The 16927-nt window shown below is 36.1% G+C and overlaps 1 protein-coding gene across 5 annotated transcripts in view; it reads left to right on the forward strand.

The window, feature by feature from the left end:
- The window catches only part of NFYB (nuclear transcription factor Y subunit beta), a 19675-nt gene extending 12542 nt beyond the window's left edge, over positions 1-7133 (forward strand). For 4 of the 5 annotated variants that reach the window (XM_023509384.1, XM_023509385.1, XM_023509382.1 and 1 more), the window contains 5 exons: positions 1548-1678; positions 3012-3209; positions 4485-4566; positions 5544-5623; positions 6563-7133. In XM_023509384.1, coding sequence (XP_023365152.1) covers positions 1548-1678; positions 3012-3209; positions 4485-4566; positions 5544-5623; positions 6563-6595 — 524 coding nt within the window. In that variant the 3' untranslated portion in view covers positions 6596-7133. The remainder of the gene's footprint in view (positions 1-1547; positions 1679-3011; positions 3210-4484; positions 4567-5543; positions 5624-6562) is intronic. The other variant, XM_003783290.3, reaches the window with a different exon arrangement.
- Positions 7134-16927: the final 9794 nt, after the last annotated feature.

The raw sequence follows: 16927 nt of genomic DNA on the forward strand, positions 1-16927 counted from the left end.
CAACCTCCAACTCCTGGGCTCAAGCCAGTCTCCTGCCTTAGCCTCCCAAGTAGCTGGAACTACAGGCGCCCGCCACAACTCCCGGCCATTTTTTGGTTGTAGCCATCATTGTTGTTTGGTGGGCCCGGGCTGGGGATTTGAACCCGCCACCTTAGGTGTATGTGGCTGGCGCCTTAGCTGATTGAGCCACAGGCGCCGAGCCCGAGAAATTCTTAATCAGTTGATACAGTAAATAAAACAGTTCTTTAGAGGGTGAGTTAAATAGCTAGGTGTTACATGTCTCATACCTATGTACAGAGAGTTATATTTTTTAGAAGGCACCTGAGGTGGGCATTAGTTATTTAATCCTAAAAATGATATTCAAGTAAATTAGTTTTGATAACATCCTTTAAAACAAATAAAAATGTAAATTGAGTCAATTTAAGTGCCTTGCCTAATTATTTAGTATTTATAGAGTGAGAAGTTGACTGATAAGATACTGCATTTAGTCATAAAAGGATGTTATTGGTACTTTGAAAGCTTCAGTTATATCTAAATAAAATTTGAAAATTGACTTTTTGTAAGAATAGTTGCATTTCTGCTATAGCTTTGTTTAAAAACTAGTTACTACATAAGTAATCCAGTCTGGGTCAGTTATATTCAAATCCACTTTTTCCATTCTGTAGAAATTTATATAAATAAGTTTATATAAATCTTTTAAAGTTTTCTGTTTTTACATGCACAAGTTTATACAGACTTGGCTTTGGATAAACCTACAACCTCTTTCCTCTCTCTCTCTTTTTTTTTTTTCTGCAGTTTTTGGCTGGGGCTGGGTTTGAACCCGCCACCTCCGGCATATGGGGCCAGTGCCATACTCCTTTGAGTCATAGGTGCTGCCCCATAAACACACAACCTCTTAATCTAGCAATATTCCAAGAACCATTGGTTGCCATCTGTGAGTAAGTTTTATAGCTGAGTCATACAATAAATACTTGTGAACACCTGCTCTGTGGAAGGTGCTATACCCAGTCCTAGGAAACACAGCTGACTGGGAGCATCAAGTAGCAAAAATCTAATAGGGGAAATGAGAATTAACAAAAGTTATAAGATGTGTCAGAGCCAAGGCAGAGAAACACTTGTAGTATTTTAGGAAAGGAAAAGTCACTTTTGAAGGTACTCTGGAGATTTTATCTGAGCTTTTTGGAGAGTGGATAGGTAGGATTTTAGAAGGCATAATTGAAGATAAAAGAATTCTAGACAGTGAATTTGAAATTAATGAGTAAGTTTAGTTCTGGCCCTGTGAAAATTGTGAAAAGGATTTTTATCTTAATCCCTAAAAAGGATTAGAAGGGAACCAGAAGCGTTGTTAATTCTAGATCATTTTGGATAGTCTTTTCTATCTTGAAATAAAAATTATAAGAATCTGGGGTGGTGCCTGTGGCTCAAAGGAGTATGGTGCCAGCCCTATATGCTGGAGGTGGTGGGTTCAAACCCAGGCCTGGCCAAAAAACTGCAAAAAAAAATTTTTTTCTAAGAATCTTTAAACCTAAATACTTTTATTTCTTTAGATACTGAGGACAGCATGAATGATCATGAAGACACAAATGGTTCAAAAGAAAGTTTCAGAGAACAAGATATATATCTTCCAATTGCAAATGTGGCTAGGATAATGAAAAATGCCATACCTCAAACGGGAAAGGTAACATATAGGGGAGAAATTTAACTAGATTTTTTTGCGGGAAAATGTAAAACTACGTGAATACACATGGTTTCTGTCATTCAGCCTTTTAGTAAATCAAGTATTTCTTTTCATTTCTATGTACACAATGACTGAATAGTGTTTCATTTTCAGTTCTGTCCTGTTCCTGTCCCTGTTTATCAGAAGCCCATAAAATAGAATTAAGATCTTTTTAAAAGTAGGTACATCATCAGAATTATGAAGTTAGGGCATATGAAGTTGTAATTCCTATACTCTTGTAGCAACTTTAAGTCATTGGACTGCTTAAGGTGTGGTAAGGATTTAAAAAAAAATCCTGTTGTTTCGAAATAGCTATTTTTACATAATAGATATTAATATACATTTCAGCTGGTCTTATTTTTTTTTCTAGGTAGCTTTGTCTTCTTAGAACAACTTTTGAAAACTCATTGTTACTACTCCATTACTTGGTCTGAATTAAAATTCACCCCTTTTAATTTTCTATGGCATAGTGTGCTGTTATTTTATTATAGCTTACAAAAGTACTAATGAAATCAAGATATTATTAAAATACGTCTCTAAGCCTGAAGTTCCAATTGGAGAAATCTTCCTCATGTTTTAAGGGAAAAAAGTACAATTGCTGATTATTGCTTTACATAGGTTAAGGCCTGCACTCTCCAGTTCTGTAGCCACTAGGCACATGTGCTATGGAATACTTGACATGTGGCTAGTGTGAGTTGAGATGTACTGTAAATATAAAACACTGGATTTTGAAGGTTTACTATAAAGACAAGAATTTAAATATCTCATTTTAAACTTAATTCTGTGTTTAAGTGATAATGATTTGGATATATTGGGTTAAGTAGAATGTATTATTAAAATTAATTTTACTTGTTTCTTTTTTCTAACATGGCTCCTAGAAAATTTAAAATATATATGTGGTTCACATTACACTTTCTGGCTTGACTGCATTTATGCCGCTCTTATTTACTTTCTATGTGTGTAAACAAGACTGGGACTTAATTAGCGAGAGTTTTTATTTTGTCTGTAGTGGCAGGAATGCCTAGTGATTGTTCTTTCATATCGAAATTGTATTCGTTTTCTGTGAATAGTTGTCAGGGCTTCCCTCTCACGTGTTCAGTTTTATTCTGACTCTGAGAGCTGGAATTTTGATAGTAAACATTGTGTTAATGTTATCAGCATACATTTCAGAAATTAAAGATTAACAACCACAAACGGAAAGATGTGTTCTTCTGAATAGCCTTTTATTTTTGTAGGTTGTTAGGAAGGTGATTGTTATATTCCCTGCAAATTTACCTATGGTTTTACTCTCCAGATTGCGAAAGATGCCAAAGAATGTGTTCAAGAATGTGTGAGTGAGTTCATCAGCTTTATAACATCTGAAGCAAGTGAAAGATGCCATCAAGAGAAACGGAAAACAATCAACGGGGAGGATATTCTCTTTGCCATGTCTACCTTAGGCTTCGACAGTTATGTGGAACCTCTGAAATTATACCTTCAGAAATTCAGAGAGGTAAATAAAATGTCTCCTGTATGCTTTTAAGAAAATAAGATCTACTGTTAACTTTTGACTTTTTAAATATATTACTTAAAAATTCATTTTGTTGTGAATTAATGTAACATTTCTCAGAAGAACTTAATTACTTATACTACTTAAATAGTTTGTCCTTGCTATTTTCTTTTGCTTTTTACTAACTGCCACATAGTTATGTAATGCTTAAGCGCATGAACTCTGGCTCCGTGCCTGTAGCTCAAGCAGCTAAGGCACCAGCCACATACACCAGAGCTGGTAGGTTCAAATCCGGCCCGGGCCTGCCAAACAACAATGACAACTGCAACCAAAAAATAGCCGGGCATTGTGGCAGGTGCCTGTAGTCCCAGCTACTTGGGAGGGTGAGGCAAGAGAATCACTTAAGCCCAGGAGTTGGAGGTTGCTGTGAGGGTGACACATGGCGACAGATTGAGGTTCTGTCTCAAAAAAAAAAAAAAGCATGAACTCTGGACCCAGACTACCTGGAGCTGACTCGCACTCCTACTACATGCACACTCTGTGAGCTTGTGCAGATTATTTAAGTGCTTTAGACCTTGGTTTCTTCATCCCTAAAGTGAGGCCATCAGTACCTGTGTCACAGAATTGAGAGTACTAAGTAAATAATGTTCACACAACAGTATTACTAATTGCAGTTAATATCTTCAGTGTTAGAATCCCATTAAATTAGTGGTATCTGTATGGAATAATTGAAGTAGGAAGAGAATGTGTAAATTGTTCACATTTTCAAATTTTTAGTATCATAGAACCTTACTTAGAGTGGATAGAACCTTAGGGGTAATTAGTTCAAACTGTAATTTTCATTTAGGAAGTTTTAACTCTCAACCTGCTGCTACAATTCTGCTCAGTTGGCCAAGAGCCAATATATATACTTTATTGATGACTTGAATCATTTGTAGGAAATTCATAAGCTGAATATTCACAGTATTTTTCAGACCTCTTCATCTGTAAGTAGAGTTCTCATAGCCCTTTAATGTGATATGGAGTAAGAAAAATTTATTTTTATCATAAATACTTAAGGTTTTCTGGGTCATTACTAACACTGTCTTGTAATGATTACTGCTTATATAAAAAGCATTTTGAAAGCTTTGCCAAATGCAATTAACCAGAAGTGTTAATAAATAGTAGCTCCTAATTTTAGGCAATAAGAAAGTGTTCTCATTTGGAAGACAATTTCATTTGAATATCAGTGATTTGGGAGTCTTTTATATTTGTTTTTGTTTTGTTTTTCTTCCCCAGGCTATGAAAGGAGAGAAGGGAATTGGTGGAGCAGTCACAGCTACAGATGGACTAAGTGAAGAGCTCACAGAAGAGGCATTTAGTAAGTATACAGTTTGTATGGACTGTTAGCAGTGATTCACACTAAATGTCTATAGTGGTATTTTTGGAATATCAGCAGTTGAGTCTTTGACAGCACTATTCTATTTAATTATTTTATTTTAATTGAATTTTTTTGAGACAGAGTCTTGCTCTGTCACCCTGGATAGAGTACAGTGGTATGATCATATGCTCATAGCTCACTGCAACCTCAAACTCCTAAGCTTAGCAATCCATCCTCCTGCCTCAGCCTCCTAGGGTGCTAGAATTACAGGCATGAGCCACCATGCCCAGCCTGACATAGCACTGCAGGGTAACTTGTGTTAAGTTGGCCACCCAAGGGACTCTAACAAACTGGTCAACATATGGAGGTGGTCAATATAAGGAACAAGGCCTACTGTACTGATACAGTGGGGCATGTCCAGTCTTTGAAAATTAGGTTAATTTAAGGAGGTGGTCAATGTAGGGAGGTGGTCAACTATGGAAGTTCTACAGTATTTTAAACAGTTCTTATTTGTTCACACCCTATATATGTAAAGTATAAAACATTTTAATTCCACAGACATTATAACCTTTCACAAATAATTCTGATTTCTATAACTCCTACTTTCTGGTGAAGATTCACATGAGATAGGAGGAAGGCTGAGAATTGTAGTGTGTAATATAAAATCTTGTGATTTAAATAAATTTGAACTCAAGGTTTCTTTTTTTGGAGCTTTATACACAAGCAGTTAGTAGCTAAAGTACATTTAGGGATATAAAGATTCAGAAGGTTGGAAAATGTAATATAAAAAATGTGCTTTTTAGAGAACTTTTTAAAAAGCGGAAAACAGGAGGTTGTGATTTTTGCCCAAGTTTCATGTCATTGATAAGTAGCAGATTTATAATGAGACATTAATGTAATTGTGCAACGTTAAGGTCCAGACCAAGAAAGTAGGTGTAGGTCTTTTTCCTGCTTTAACTTTTTGTTTTGTCTTTTAGCTAACCAGTTACCAGCTGGCTTAATAGCCACAGATGGTCAACAACAAAATGTTATGGTTTACACAACATCATATCAACAGGTACTGTATTGTCTTTGTGTTTTAAACTATTTTAAAAATTGATTATATCCAGGATTTTTTTTATCACAGGTAGTTATGAGATTTGACAGTTAAGTTTGCAAACTTATCCTAGAATAAGTGCTACATACCTCATTTCTGAATATTACTATGGTCACCTTCAAAGTACTCCCCTTGGGAAGCTATGCACTGATGCCAACACCTAGCCTACCCTTCAAAGCAATTTTGGAACTCTTTCTCTGGAATGACCATCGATGCTGTTGTCAAACAGCACACAAAAACATGCAATAATGAATACCCTTCAGCAAGACACCACCATGTGTGGACACAAAACACAGTTGTAAGACACTGATATATCAAAGTTATGAAACTTTACCGAGTTGTTTGTACAGTGCTGCCATTGTAGGCACATGGTGGCAAGTTTGTGAATTTATTGTAAGATCTTATAGGATGACAGCTCTGATGGTCATTTCAAAAAAAGAGTTCCAAAATTGTTTTGAAGGGTGGACTAGGTGCTAGCACCGGTGCATAGCTTCCCAAGGGCAGTACTTTAGACGTTACTCTAGTATATTCAGCAGTGAGATATGTAGCACTTTTTGTAGGATAAAGTTGCAAATTTAATTGTCAGACCTCATAATTTCAATACATCATTATTAAGGACCTGATAAGATTATTAAAAATTGTGTTTTCTCAAAATACTGTATAAAGTAGTCTTTTCATTGTTAAAAATATATACACATGTTAATACTACATAAAGGGTGGGAGAAAAATAAAGAAATTCTTAAAAAGTCGCTCCCTTGGGTGGAGGGAGTAGAGCTCTGCAAGGGGAAGCAGTTATTCTTTGTCTTTTGTTTTTATTCAGTGAATGTTTATAACCTGCATATGTTACTTTTAACCTATTTTTTTCTTTAATTCTGCTCCATTTAAATTTTCTAACTTTAGATTTCTGGTGTTCAACAAATTCAGTTTTCATGATCTGAAGAAATGGAATGGAGAATGTAGAGAAGCGAGAGTCTGTATGATTCTGGAGCAGAGACATCAGAAGGAAATGACTGGTGAAAAGATGTCTCTTTGTACATTAATAGCTGTAATGTAGCTTCCTGATGCTTGACTAATTGAGGTGTTAATTCTGACTTGAGAATCTTTTTCATGAATAATTTTAAAGAAAAAATTGGATTTTAAAGGTATTAAAATATTTTTGTTTTGTACAAGAGTTTGTTGCTCTGTATGACTCCTGTATGCATTGTATATTGCAATTTATTACTGTCAGAGATTTGTAGACAGTTTCTTATTTTCATATTGAATCATGTTACTTTTGTAATTCAAGTAAGCAGCTGGGTTAATTCATGATGTTTGCCCTTTTAATAAAATATAAGGGTAGAGTTCATTTTGAATGCAAGTTGCCTTTATTAAAAATTTGAGTTTGTCTTGGTTATGTATCTTGCATGATAACCTAACTAGGTTTTTAGGATTTGCCATATTTATTAAAAAATTTTTTTTCCAGTAAAACATTCATAGCTTAAGCAGCACCATTAAAAAAAATGTAATTAAATAAGTGTGAATGCAGAAGCAAATATTGTCTACCCTATTAAACTTGGTGCCCATTAACAGTGTTTACACTGTCCATTGTGCCTGTTAATGTAGTTTTAGTTTTTGGAGCTTTTGTTACGACTAGATTTGTTTTTGAGTTACATTATTATGAGTGTTGGATTCACTTAGGTTTAATGTACTCCCAGTGCTCTTGAAATGGTGCCCTTTTCATTTGGCATATGATTTTTTTCAAAACATATCTCAAGTACTATAGTATCCTCTCTCCGGAGAGAATTTTATAGTCTGATGGTAAATGTCCTCATTTTACCTTTTAATTAAAATGTCAAGTTTCCTATTTAACTATAGGAGCCAAGAAACATTGGACATCCTTCTGTGTCAGACCTTTGGCATGGATGAGTGAATGAGATTCAGGACAGAGTGAGTGCTTAGAACGGGCTAACACAGAAGCCCCCTACTCTTAGTGTGCTGTCTTGATCTTTGCAATAAACTAAACTTAGATAATGTACTTTGTATAATTTAGTAATATGTACTTGGGTTGCTTCTTTTTGAAAGTGAAAATTTGTATTTTCTCGTCTATGCCTTTGGTTTTAATTAACTAGAGGGTTTTTTTAAAGTTTTAATTATCAAAAACTTCTATTTTATATTTTGCCTAAAAGGGAGCTTGAGTGAATGTAAATCTTGGAAGGACACTCAAATTTGTAAGGTAGAAGCAATTTCCCAGATACAGGCTGAACAAAAAAAATCTACTTTTGCCAGAAGGAGCCTTTGGTGGCATATTTGGACTAATCTGAAGTTAGTAACTCCCTCTCTTCCTATTTTTCATTTAAAAAATAATCCTCAGGGTGGCACCTGTGGCTCAGTGGGTAGGGTGCTGGCCCCATATACAAGGGTGGCAGGTTCAAACCCGGCCCCAGCAAAAATGCAACAACAAATACCCGGGCATTGTAGTGGGTGCCTATAGTCCCAGCTACTTGGGAGGCTGAGGCAAGAGAATTGCATAAGCCCAAGAGTGTGAGGTTGCTGTGAGCTGTGATGCAATGGCACTCTACTGAGGCCAACATAGTGAGACTCCGTCTTAAAAAAAGAAGAAAAAAAGAAAATTCAAATAGGAAAACCAGGGGTGGGAGTTAAGCAAAATCAACAATCATCCTACTATGTTGAAATAACTAATGTTAATATTTTGATATATATCATTTGTCCTTTTACTTTGCTAAATATGTATATTTTTATAAAAATGGGCTCATATTGTGCATACTGTTTTGTAACCTGCTTTTTTCACTTAACAATATATTTTGAACATCTTTTCCAGGTCACACATAGTCTTCTGCATCATTTTTATTGGTTTATTATTCTATTGTATGACTGAATCATAATTTATTTAATCCCCTATTGCATTTTGACTATTTACATCTTTTCAGTTATAAAGAACCACTGAATCTTGTACATCCATGATTGTCTTCTTAAATTCTTAAAAGAATTGCTATTTATCAGAAATGCAAAATTTCAAGACTTTTGATACTTACATATGTATATTTTTGAAATATCTTCTAATTTGATCAAGGCAGTACATTACTATATAACTGATAAAAGCTCTTAGTCTTTGGTTACCAGATTCCTTCTCTAAAATCCATTTAACAATTTGGTTATGTTTGAATAGTCAAGATACAAAAGGAATTTGACAACTTTAAAATTTAGATTAGTATATACCAAAGCAAGTTTCTAAATTTAATAATTTACTAGTAGTACTTACTAACTGTTTGCGTTAAGTAACATCAGGTCACCTTTGGGTTACATGGACTTCATACTCTTGATAGGCAAGAAAATGGACATTCTGCATGGGTCAGGGACACAACATCCTTCTTGCATGTGAGAGTTGGTATTGTTGTCCCGGCCCATATTACATTTAATTGAATGTCACATTTTCTCCCCTAGTATTTCTTAAGTGTGCAAGCTCCTATGTTAACCTAAAAGTGTTTTTTATAATTTCATAAATACTGCTTTTATGAGTATCTTAGTGATTAAGTCATAGGTAGAAGAAGGGATTTTAGTAATTTCTGTCTGTCCCCTTACTACCTCATTAATACTTGAGATGCTTTAGTCTAGAGAGGATTGTTTTTTAAAATGCTACCTTCCTAATGTTCTATACTTTGATACGACGCTGTTTGAAACTATTTGTATTTCTTTTCTTCCTACATTGTAATATCTATGCAGCATTTGCCTTTCTTCAAAACCACACCTTATTGCTTATTTTCTGGATTGCCTTAGTGGGTTAAAGAAAAACTAGTTACCTTTAATAATTCTAATGGAATGTAGTTTTGAGGACCCAACTAAGAGGACTTCTACAGCAGTAGCAGTTAGGCATGAAAAGTAAAATAGTTTTTGCCACTGGCCAAGAATGAAATTTTGCCATGCAAGATATTTTTAAAAATATTTTTTTCAGGCAGTACCTGTAGCTCAGTGAGTAGGGCGCCAGCCCCAGATACCAAGGGTGGTGGGTTCAAACCCGGCTCTGGCCAAAATGCAAGAAAAAAAATAGCGGGGCGTTGTGGTGGGCGCCTATAGTCCCAGCTACTTGGGAGGCTGAGGCAAGAGAATCTCTTAAGCCCAGGAGTTGGAGGTTGCTGTGAGCTATGATGTTACAGCACTCTACTGAGGGTGACAAAGTGAGACTCTGTCTCAAAAAAAAAAAAAAAAATTAAATTAAATAAAAAAAAAAACCAATATTTTTTTCTCTCAAGCCTAACCCCTTGTCCCCAACCGCAAAAAGACAATGTTGCTTTGTGTGGTAAAATACATTTGAAGTCACTCAAATAAGCAGTATGTGGTAAAGTCTATACTAAAAACTAGTGTATTTTAAATGTATGTCTTTGGTCTCGCAGAATTAGGCAAATATGTTAATTTATGTAAGTTAAAAATTTGTATATATTAACCATAAACTCAGTTTATCATATAATGTGCTCATGAGCAAAATATGGAACCACCCTGACTTTGTTTTTCAAGGAGCTATACTAGACTGTCTGAAAAATACTCAGTTTTAATTTGTGGTTTCTTTTAGAGATGGAAATGTTACCTTTGCTTATTTCACCAGATTTAGCTCCCTCCTGCTCCATAAATGCTCCAGCCACCCTGATCTCAGGTTGGCTTCTTACGCATGTTCTTTTCCTTCCCCTCTCCCATCTACCTCAAATGGCCCTAAACCTCATATATTGCCTAGCTAAGTCCCACTCATCCTTCAGTTCTTAGCTTCATCGGAAAAAGTTCTCAAACATTTACAAAAACTTTGTACTAATCACCAAATGTAGAGATAAGCATCACCCCAAATTGCGTAGGTATGTACTACTACTACAGCCTTTATGCTGGCTGCTGTAGCCCCTTAGGTATTTCTTTCAAGACTGCTTCATTTTGTGCCTATTTTTAAGGATTTGTGAAACCATAATGTAGAATCCCTTCAAGTCTCACGTCACCTATGGCTCTGGGATAGATTCATTTCTCTGGCTTCTGGCTATTGCCTTTAAAGATGCACACTTGCCTAACAGTACAGCTACAGCTTTCCCTCCCCTTATTCCAGGGACTGTTTCCTCTTGCACTGCACATTAAAGAGAGACCTATGCAAAATAATGTATTGTTAGAACTTCTTTGCCAAAGTTAATGCCAACAAGTGTGTCAAAAGTAGGAATAAAGTCAGTAAATCCGTGCCGGCACTGTCTGCAGAATCTTAATGGCCATGTATTGGCTTTAGGGGTGCAGGTTTAGGTTTACAAGTTAACAGGCAATTCTTCCACCTTCCACACAAACACACTGAGATTATACAATTCTGACACTAGGCATAACATTTTGCCTCTTTGAGGTAGAATTTTAGCTCTTTCTGATTGTCCTCTACAAGCAAACAGCGCAGGTTTGTGTTTCAATTCTGCACCTCTTTTCTAGGGCTACATTTCAGAGTACCTTTCTATATGAAAGATATTTCTGAAGCTTGAACACTGGGGAGTTGGTTGACAACAAGGTGCTGGAGAAAGACAAGTCATAACAAAAAGTGCCTTTTTCAGCCAGAACAGGTATACCAAGTAGGCTCATTCATGCATATATAATCCGCAATATTAGGTTTACAAGAAACCAAACCCAAATTCTTTTCTCGGATCAACACAATCATTAATCAAAGAATACAAAGAGTAATGTTTGGGCCATTCAAGGAAACGGCAGAGCCCTTCCCTTGGGGAAGTGTATCTGTACATTTCCAACCTTGCAAGTAGCCGTCCCCATAAAATGAAAGTGCTATCTTAAAGAAGAGTACAAAGGAGAGAGCCAGGCATCTTAGAATTCTGCATAGACTACAAAGTAATGTGTTCCCTGCAGCATAAAGCGCAAACAAAAATTTGAATCCAGATTTCATTTCCAAGAGTAAGACAGCCTAGATACTCTAACAATTCCCAGTTAAGAAGACTTCAAATGGGGCGGCCCCTGTGGCTCAAGGAATAGGGCGCTGGCCCCATATATGGGAGGTGGTGGGTTCAAACCAGCCCAGCCAAAAAAAAAAAAAAAACCCTCAAATGCTGAATACACGTAAGAATAACAAAATAACATAAACTTAATTACATAATATAAAATATTTAATTCATTGAAAACAAGGAATTTGGAAAACTCCAAAAATGAAGTGAAAATAAGAAACCTATGAGAGAAGACAGCACCAAAGCCTGCTTTTGCCATGAGAGTTCTTTTGACCTCTGAAGTCCTTGAACTAGTAGTAGAAGATGGCCTAAACCTAGAGCTTGAGGCTTACCTAGGCCGAAGTTTTAATAGGGCAACAACAGGGAAGTGAGCAGCAAGGAAGCTTGCCTACCTCAATTTTCGTGCCAGATAAAGGGGGATAAATCACTACTAACTTCAAGTTCATAACCACAGGCCTTTCCTCTATATTTGTTACCTGAAATCACAGAACCATCAGCCGGTAATTTACAGTGGTCTCAAGTTGTTTGCCCCTGGATGTCTGACAGAGCAGATTCTCTCGGGATCTCAATTTCAGTCCATTGCTTCAAATCCTTGGTCAAGGAGAGTAAGTTTAAAATATCACAAACTCAAGGGAAAAATGACACCATGAGGGACAAACAGGCAATAGAATCGTCTGCAAAGACTCACTACTGGTATTAACATGGGGAAAAAAATTAATGATGTTGAAAGAAACAAAAGCGTGGAACAAGGAACAGAGAATTATAAAGGAAACAAATGAGATTTATAAATGAATAGAACTTGGAAGAAAAAATGTACAATTAAAAATTAAAACTCAACAAAGGAGAAAAGTTAATGAAAAAAAAAAGGCAAGAGGAGGGACTCTACTTAACAAACGCAAACATAATAGTTGTTTGTACCCTCCCATTTACCTGGGAGAAAAAAGGCAAAAAGGGGGAGTGGACAGAAAAGAAGAGATAATTTATGATGAAGACCTAGGAATAAATCTAAAGTTGTTTGTAATACAGTATGTATTAATGGACTAGATTTAAAAGGCAGCTTTTCGGCAGGCATGGTGGCTCACACCTGTAATCCTAGCACTCTGAGAGGCCGAGGTGGGTGGATTGCCTGAGCTCAGGAGTTCGAGACCAGCCTGAGCAAAAGTGAGACCCCCATCTCTACTAAAAATAGAAAAACTGAGGCAAGAGGATTGCTTGAGTCCAAGAGTTGGAGGTTGCTGTGAGTTATGATGCACTCTACCCAGCTTGGAACTCTTGACTCAAATACAAATAAAAGGCAGCTTTTCTTTGGCTTTATATTTTAGGTGTGTCTCCAGCAAACTTGACATAAAAAGCCAAAGAAAGATCTGAGATATACTAGATAAAGACTAGCCAAAATACTGCTATAATAAGTAACAACAACAAAAAAGATGAAGGCAACAAGCATTCACAAACGTAAGAGTCACTACATAATTACAAAAGGTTCAATTGACCAAGGAAGATAAAACAATTCTACATTAGTATACATCTAGTAATAAACCCCAAAGAAAGCAAATATTGGCAACTTAAAGAGAAATTGAGAAATCCACTACCATAATAAAATCTTCATATCACTAAATAAATACAGGGTAAATGGTAAAGAGAAGATTTGCATGGCAAAACTACCAGGTTTGATTTAATGCAGACTTAAAGAACTTTCCACTCAACTATTAGGTAATATACATTCAGTTTGAGCACACAGAGAACATACATGAAACTGACCACATGATAGGATGTAAAGCTAGTTTCATTTCAGAAAAATAAAATCTTACAGATCATATTCTCTGGCAACTAATATTAGAAATGTAGATTAAGGCAGTTTATAACCCACTCTGACAGTTGGAAATATACTTTTAAAAAATAACTAAAGCACTAAACACTCAAAACCTCTTGAAGGATTAATCAATGGAAAAATGAGAAGGCACAGATTAACAAGAATGACAAGGGGTGAACTACAGATACTGCAGAGACTGAAAGGATATCAGTAATATGAACTGCTGCATACCAAAAAAAATTATAAACGAAGATGAAATAAATACCTAGAAAATGTATTAAATTTAGCAACACTGACTAAAGAATTATATAAAATCCTAATGATCCCATGACCTTAAAGGAACTGAGTAGTTAAAAATCTTCCATCAATGACCAAATGGCTTTCAAGACTAGCTAAATAAAGCTAGGCGAGTTGGCTCACGTCTGTAATCCTAGCACTCCGGGAGGCGGAGCTGGGTGGATTGCTTCAGCTCAGGAGTTTGAGACTAGTCTGAGCAAAAAGTGAGACCCCCGTCTCTACTAAAAATAGAAAAACTGAGCCAAGAGGATCACTTTAGCACAAGAGATTGAGGTTGCTGTGAGCTATGAGGCCACGGCACTGTACCCAGGGTGACAGCTTGAGACTCTATCTCAAAAAAAAAAAAAAAAAAAAGACTAGTTAAATATACTCTTCCAGGATTTGGAAGGCAAGCCAGGATAACTTGAACCCCAGAGCAACCTGGAGGTTGCAGCGAGCTATGATTGCACCACTGCACTCTAACTTGGGCAACAGAGCAAAACTCTTATCTCAAAAAAAAAAAAAGTCCACTACCATAATTTGTACATTAACACGTTAAAAGAGAAAACAATCATTTAAATAGATGCTGGAAAAAACCTTCAATAAAATGCAATATCCATTCCTTCACCTAAAGGCCATTTATGAAAACAACATTTAACAGTGAAATGTTAAAAATAAAAACACTTCCTTTAAATCAAGATTAAGACAAACATGTTCACTATCACTTCTCTTCAACATTGTTCTACAGGTCCCAGCCAGTAGAGAAATAAAGGAAGACATTTTTCAAAAGGTATAAGAAACAAGGGCATGTGTGGTGGCTCAAGCCTGTAATTCTAGCACTCTGGTAGGGCTAAGGTGGGTAGAATGCTTGAGCTCAGGAGTTCAACACCAGCCTGAGGAAGAGCAAGACACTATCTCTATTAAAAGCAGAAAACCTAGCCAGGCATGGTGGCACATGCCTGTAGTCCCAGCTACTTGGGAGGATGAGGCAAGAAGATCGCTTGAGCCCACAAGTTTGAGGTTGCTTGTGAGCTATGACTTCATAACATTCTACCCAGAGTGACAGAATGAGACTGTCTCAAAGAAAAAAAAAAAGGATCAGAAGAGAAGAAAATTGCCCTTATTTGCATAACTAATAAAAGTTTGTGGCTCGGCACCTGTGGCTCAAGTGGCTAAGGTGCCAGCCACATATCCCTAAGGTGGCAGGTTCGAATCCAACCCGGGCCCACCAAAAAACAACAATGACAGCTGCAACCAAAAAATAGCCGGGCATTGTGGCGGGCGCCTGTGGTCCCAGCTACTTGGGAGGCTGAGGCAGGAGACCCGCTTGAGCCCAGGAGTTGGAGGTTACTGTGAGCTGTGATGCCACAGCACTCTACCCAGGGGGATAGCTTGAGGCTCTGTCTCAAAAAAAAAAAAATTTGTATAGTTGTTGGATCTAAAATCAATACATATCAACAATATTCTTATAAGAATAGAAATTATAATTTTAAAAGTTCAATTTACCATAGCATTAAAAAAATCTAAAATTCTTATGATGAAACCTAAAATAAAACATAAAGACCTTTATGGAGAAAATTGTTAAAGTTTATTGAAAGACGTTAAAGAAGATCTAAAAAAGAGGTACACAATGTTTTTGGCTGGAAAGACCCATTGAAGTTGATCTACAGATTCAATACAATCACTGAAGGCTGATATGCAAACTGGAAGAAGATATATATTCAACATGTTTAACTCTCAAAGGAGTGGTATCCAAAATATATAAATAAATCATGTAAATCCATGAAAAAAAGTCACACAACCTAATAGAAAAGTAAGCCTTTCACAGAAGAGGAAACAAGGGACCATATTTGAAAAACACACTCGATTTCATTAGTAATCAGGGATACAGAAAACTTCAGTAAGATAACCACGTTAATAGCCATCCAATTGGTAAATATTAAAGTCAGTCAAGACCAAGTGTTTGCCAAGACGTGGAGCCATGGAAACATCCACCCCCAGTGGATATGCAAATTGATACAAATGCTTGAGAAAACAATTCAGCATTACCAAGAAAAGCCCACACCTTAGAGCAGCAGTTCTCAAAGTTTTAGTCTCAGAACCTCATTACAACCTTAAAAATTATTGAGGACTTCAAAGAACTGTTTATGTGAATTATGTCTATCAGTATTTACCATACTAGAAATTAACATATAGACATTTATAAAAGACAAAAATAGGCAAGTATACTTGATGAAGCTGTTGGTGATGATGTTATACATCTGGAAAATATTTAAACTTGTCAAAAAATGAGAATAAAAAGGACCAATAATGTCTTAGTATTATTATGAAAATAGTTTTGTCCTCACAGATCTCCTGATAGGGCCTTAGGGACCCCCCAAAATCCCTGGACCATATTTCGAAAACAACTGTCCTAGAGCAATTATTGAACAAGTGCAATAGGAGACAGGAACAAGAATTCATTCATTCCTCAATTATTTATTGAGCATCTATCCGGTGCCAGACATCGTTCCAGACATCGTTCCAGACATTGTGAATACGGCAAAGAACAAAACAGACAAAACCCCTGCCCACACAGAGTTGACAATGTAATTGGGCAGAATGTTCATAGCAGCATTATTTGTAATTGCAAAAGACTGATTAACAATCCAAATCTCCATAAATAGAAGAATGGATAAACAAATTGTGAGAGTCACACGATGGAATACTATATAGCAGTGAAAACATGAAATACAGTTACATGCATAACATGGGTGGGAATCTCAAAAACAACATTAGAAAAAAGATCACAGAAGATCACATACAGCATGATTCCATTTACATAAAAATTTAAAAACAGGTACATCTAAACAAATTATTACGGATACATGTGTGTACATAGATGGTAGAACCACAAATGAAAACAAGGGAATTATTAACAAGAAAATCCAGAAGAATGTTTACCTTGTGTAATGTGTATGGCCAGAGGACAAATGGAGGATTCCAGGCAGTTGAGAATATTCTACTTCTTAAGTGACTATTTTTAGACCATATATACACTTTACATACTTTTGTATGTCACAAAAATTTTTTAAAAGAAAAAAATACAAGGTTATGCAATATATACTTTCATCAACAAAGAGGGAACATCTGATATTTCAGCCACTGCTGTGGTATGCAAGTCAGCCAATTTCCAATACTAGGAAAGAAGTATATGACAATATGAAAAAAAAAAAGAAACAAGTA

This window comes from Otolemur garnettii, unplaced genomic scaffold (assembly GCF_000181295.1).
Source record: "Otolemur garnettii isolate 467f Iridium unplaced genomic scaffold, OtoGar3 scaffold00007, whole genome shotgun sequence".
Lineage (NCBI taxonomy): Eukaryota > Metazoa > Chordata > Mammalia > Primates > Galagidae > Otolemur > Otolemur garnettii.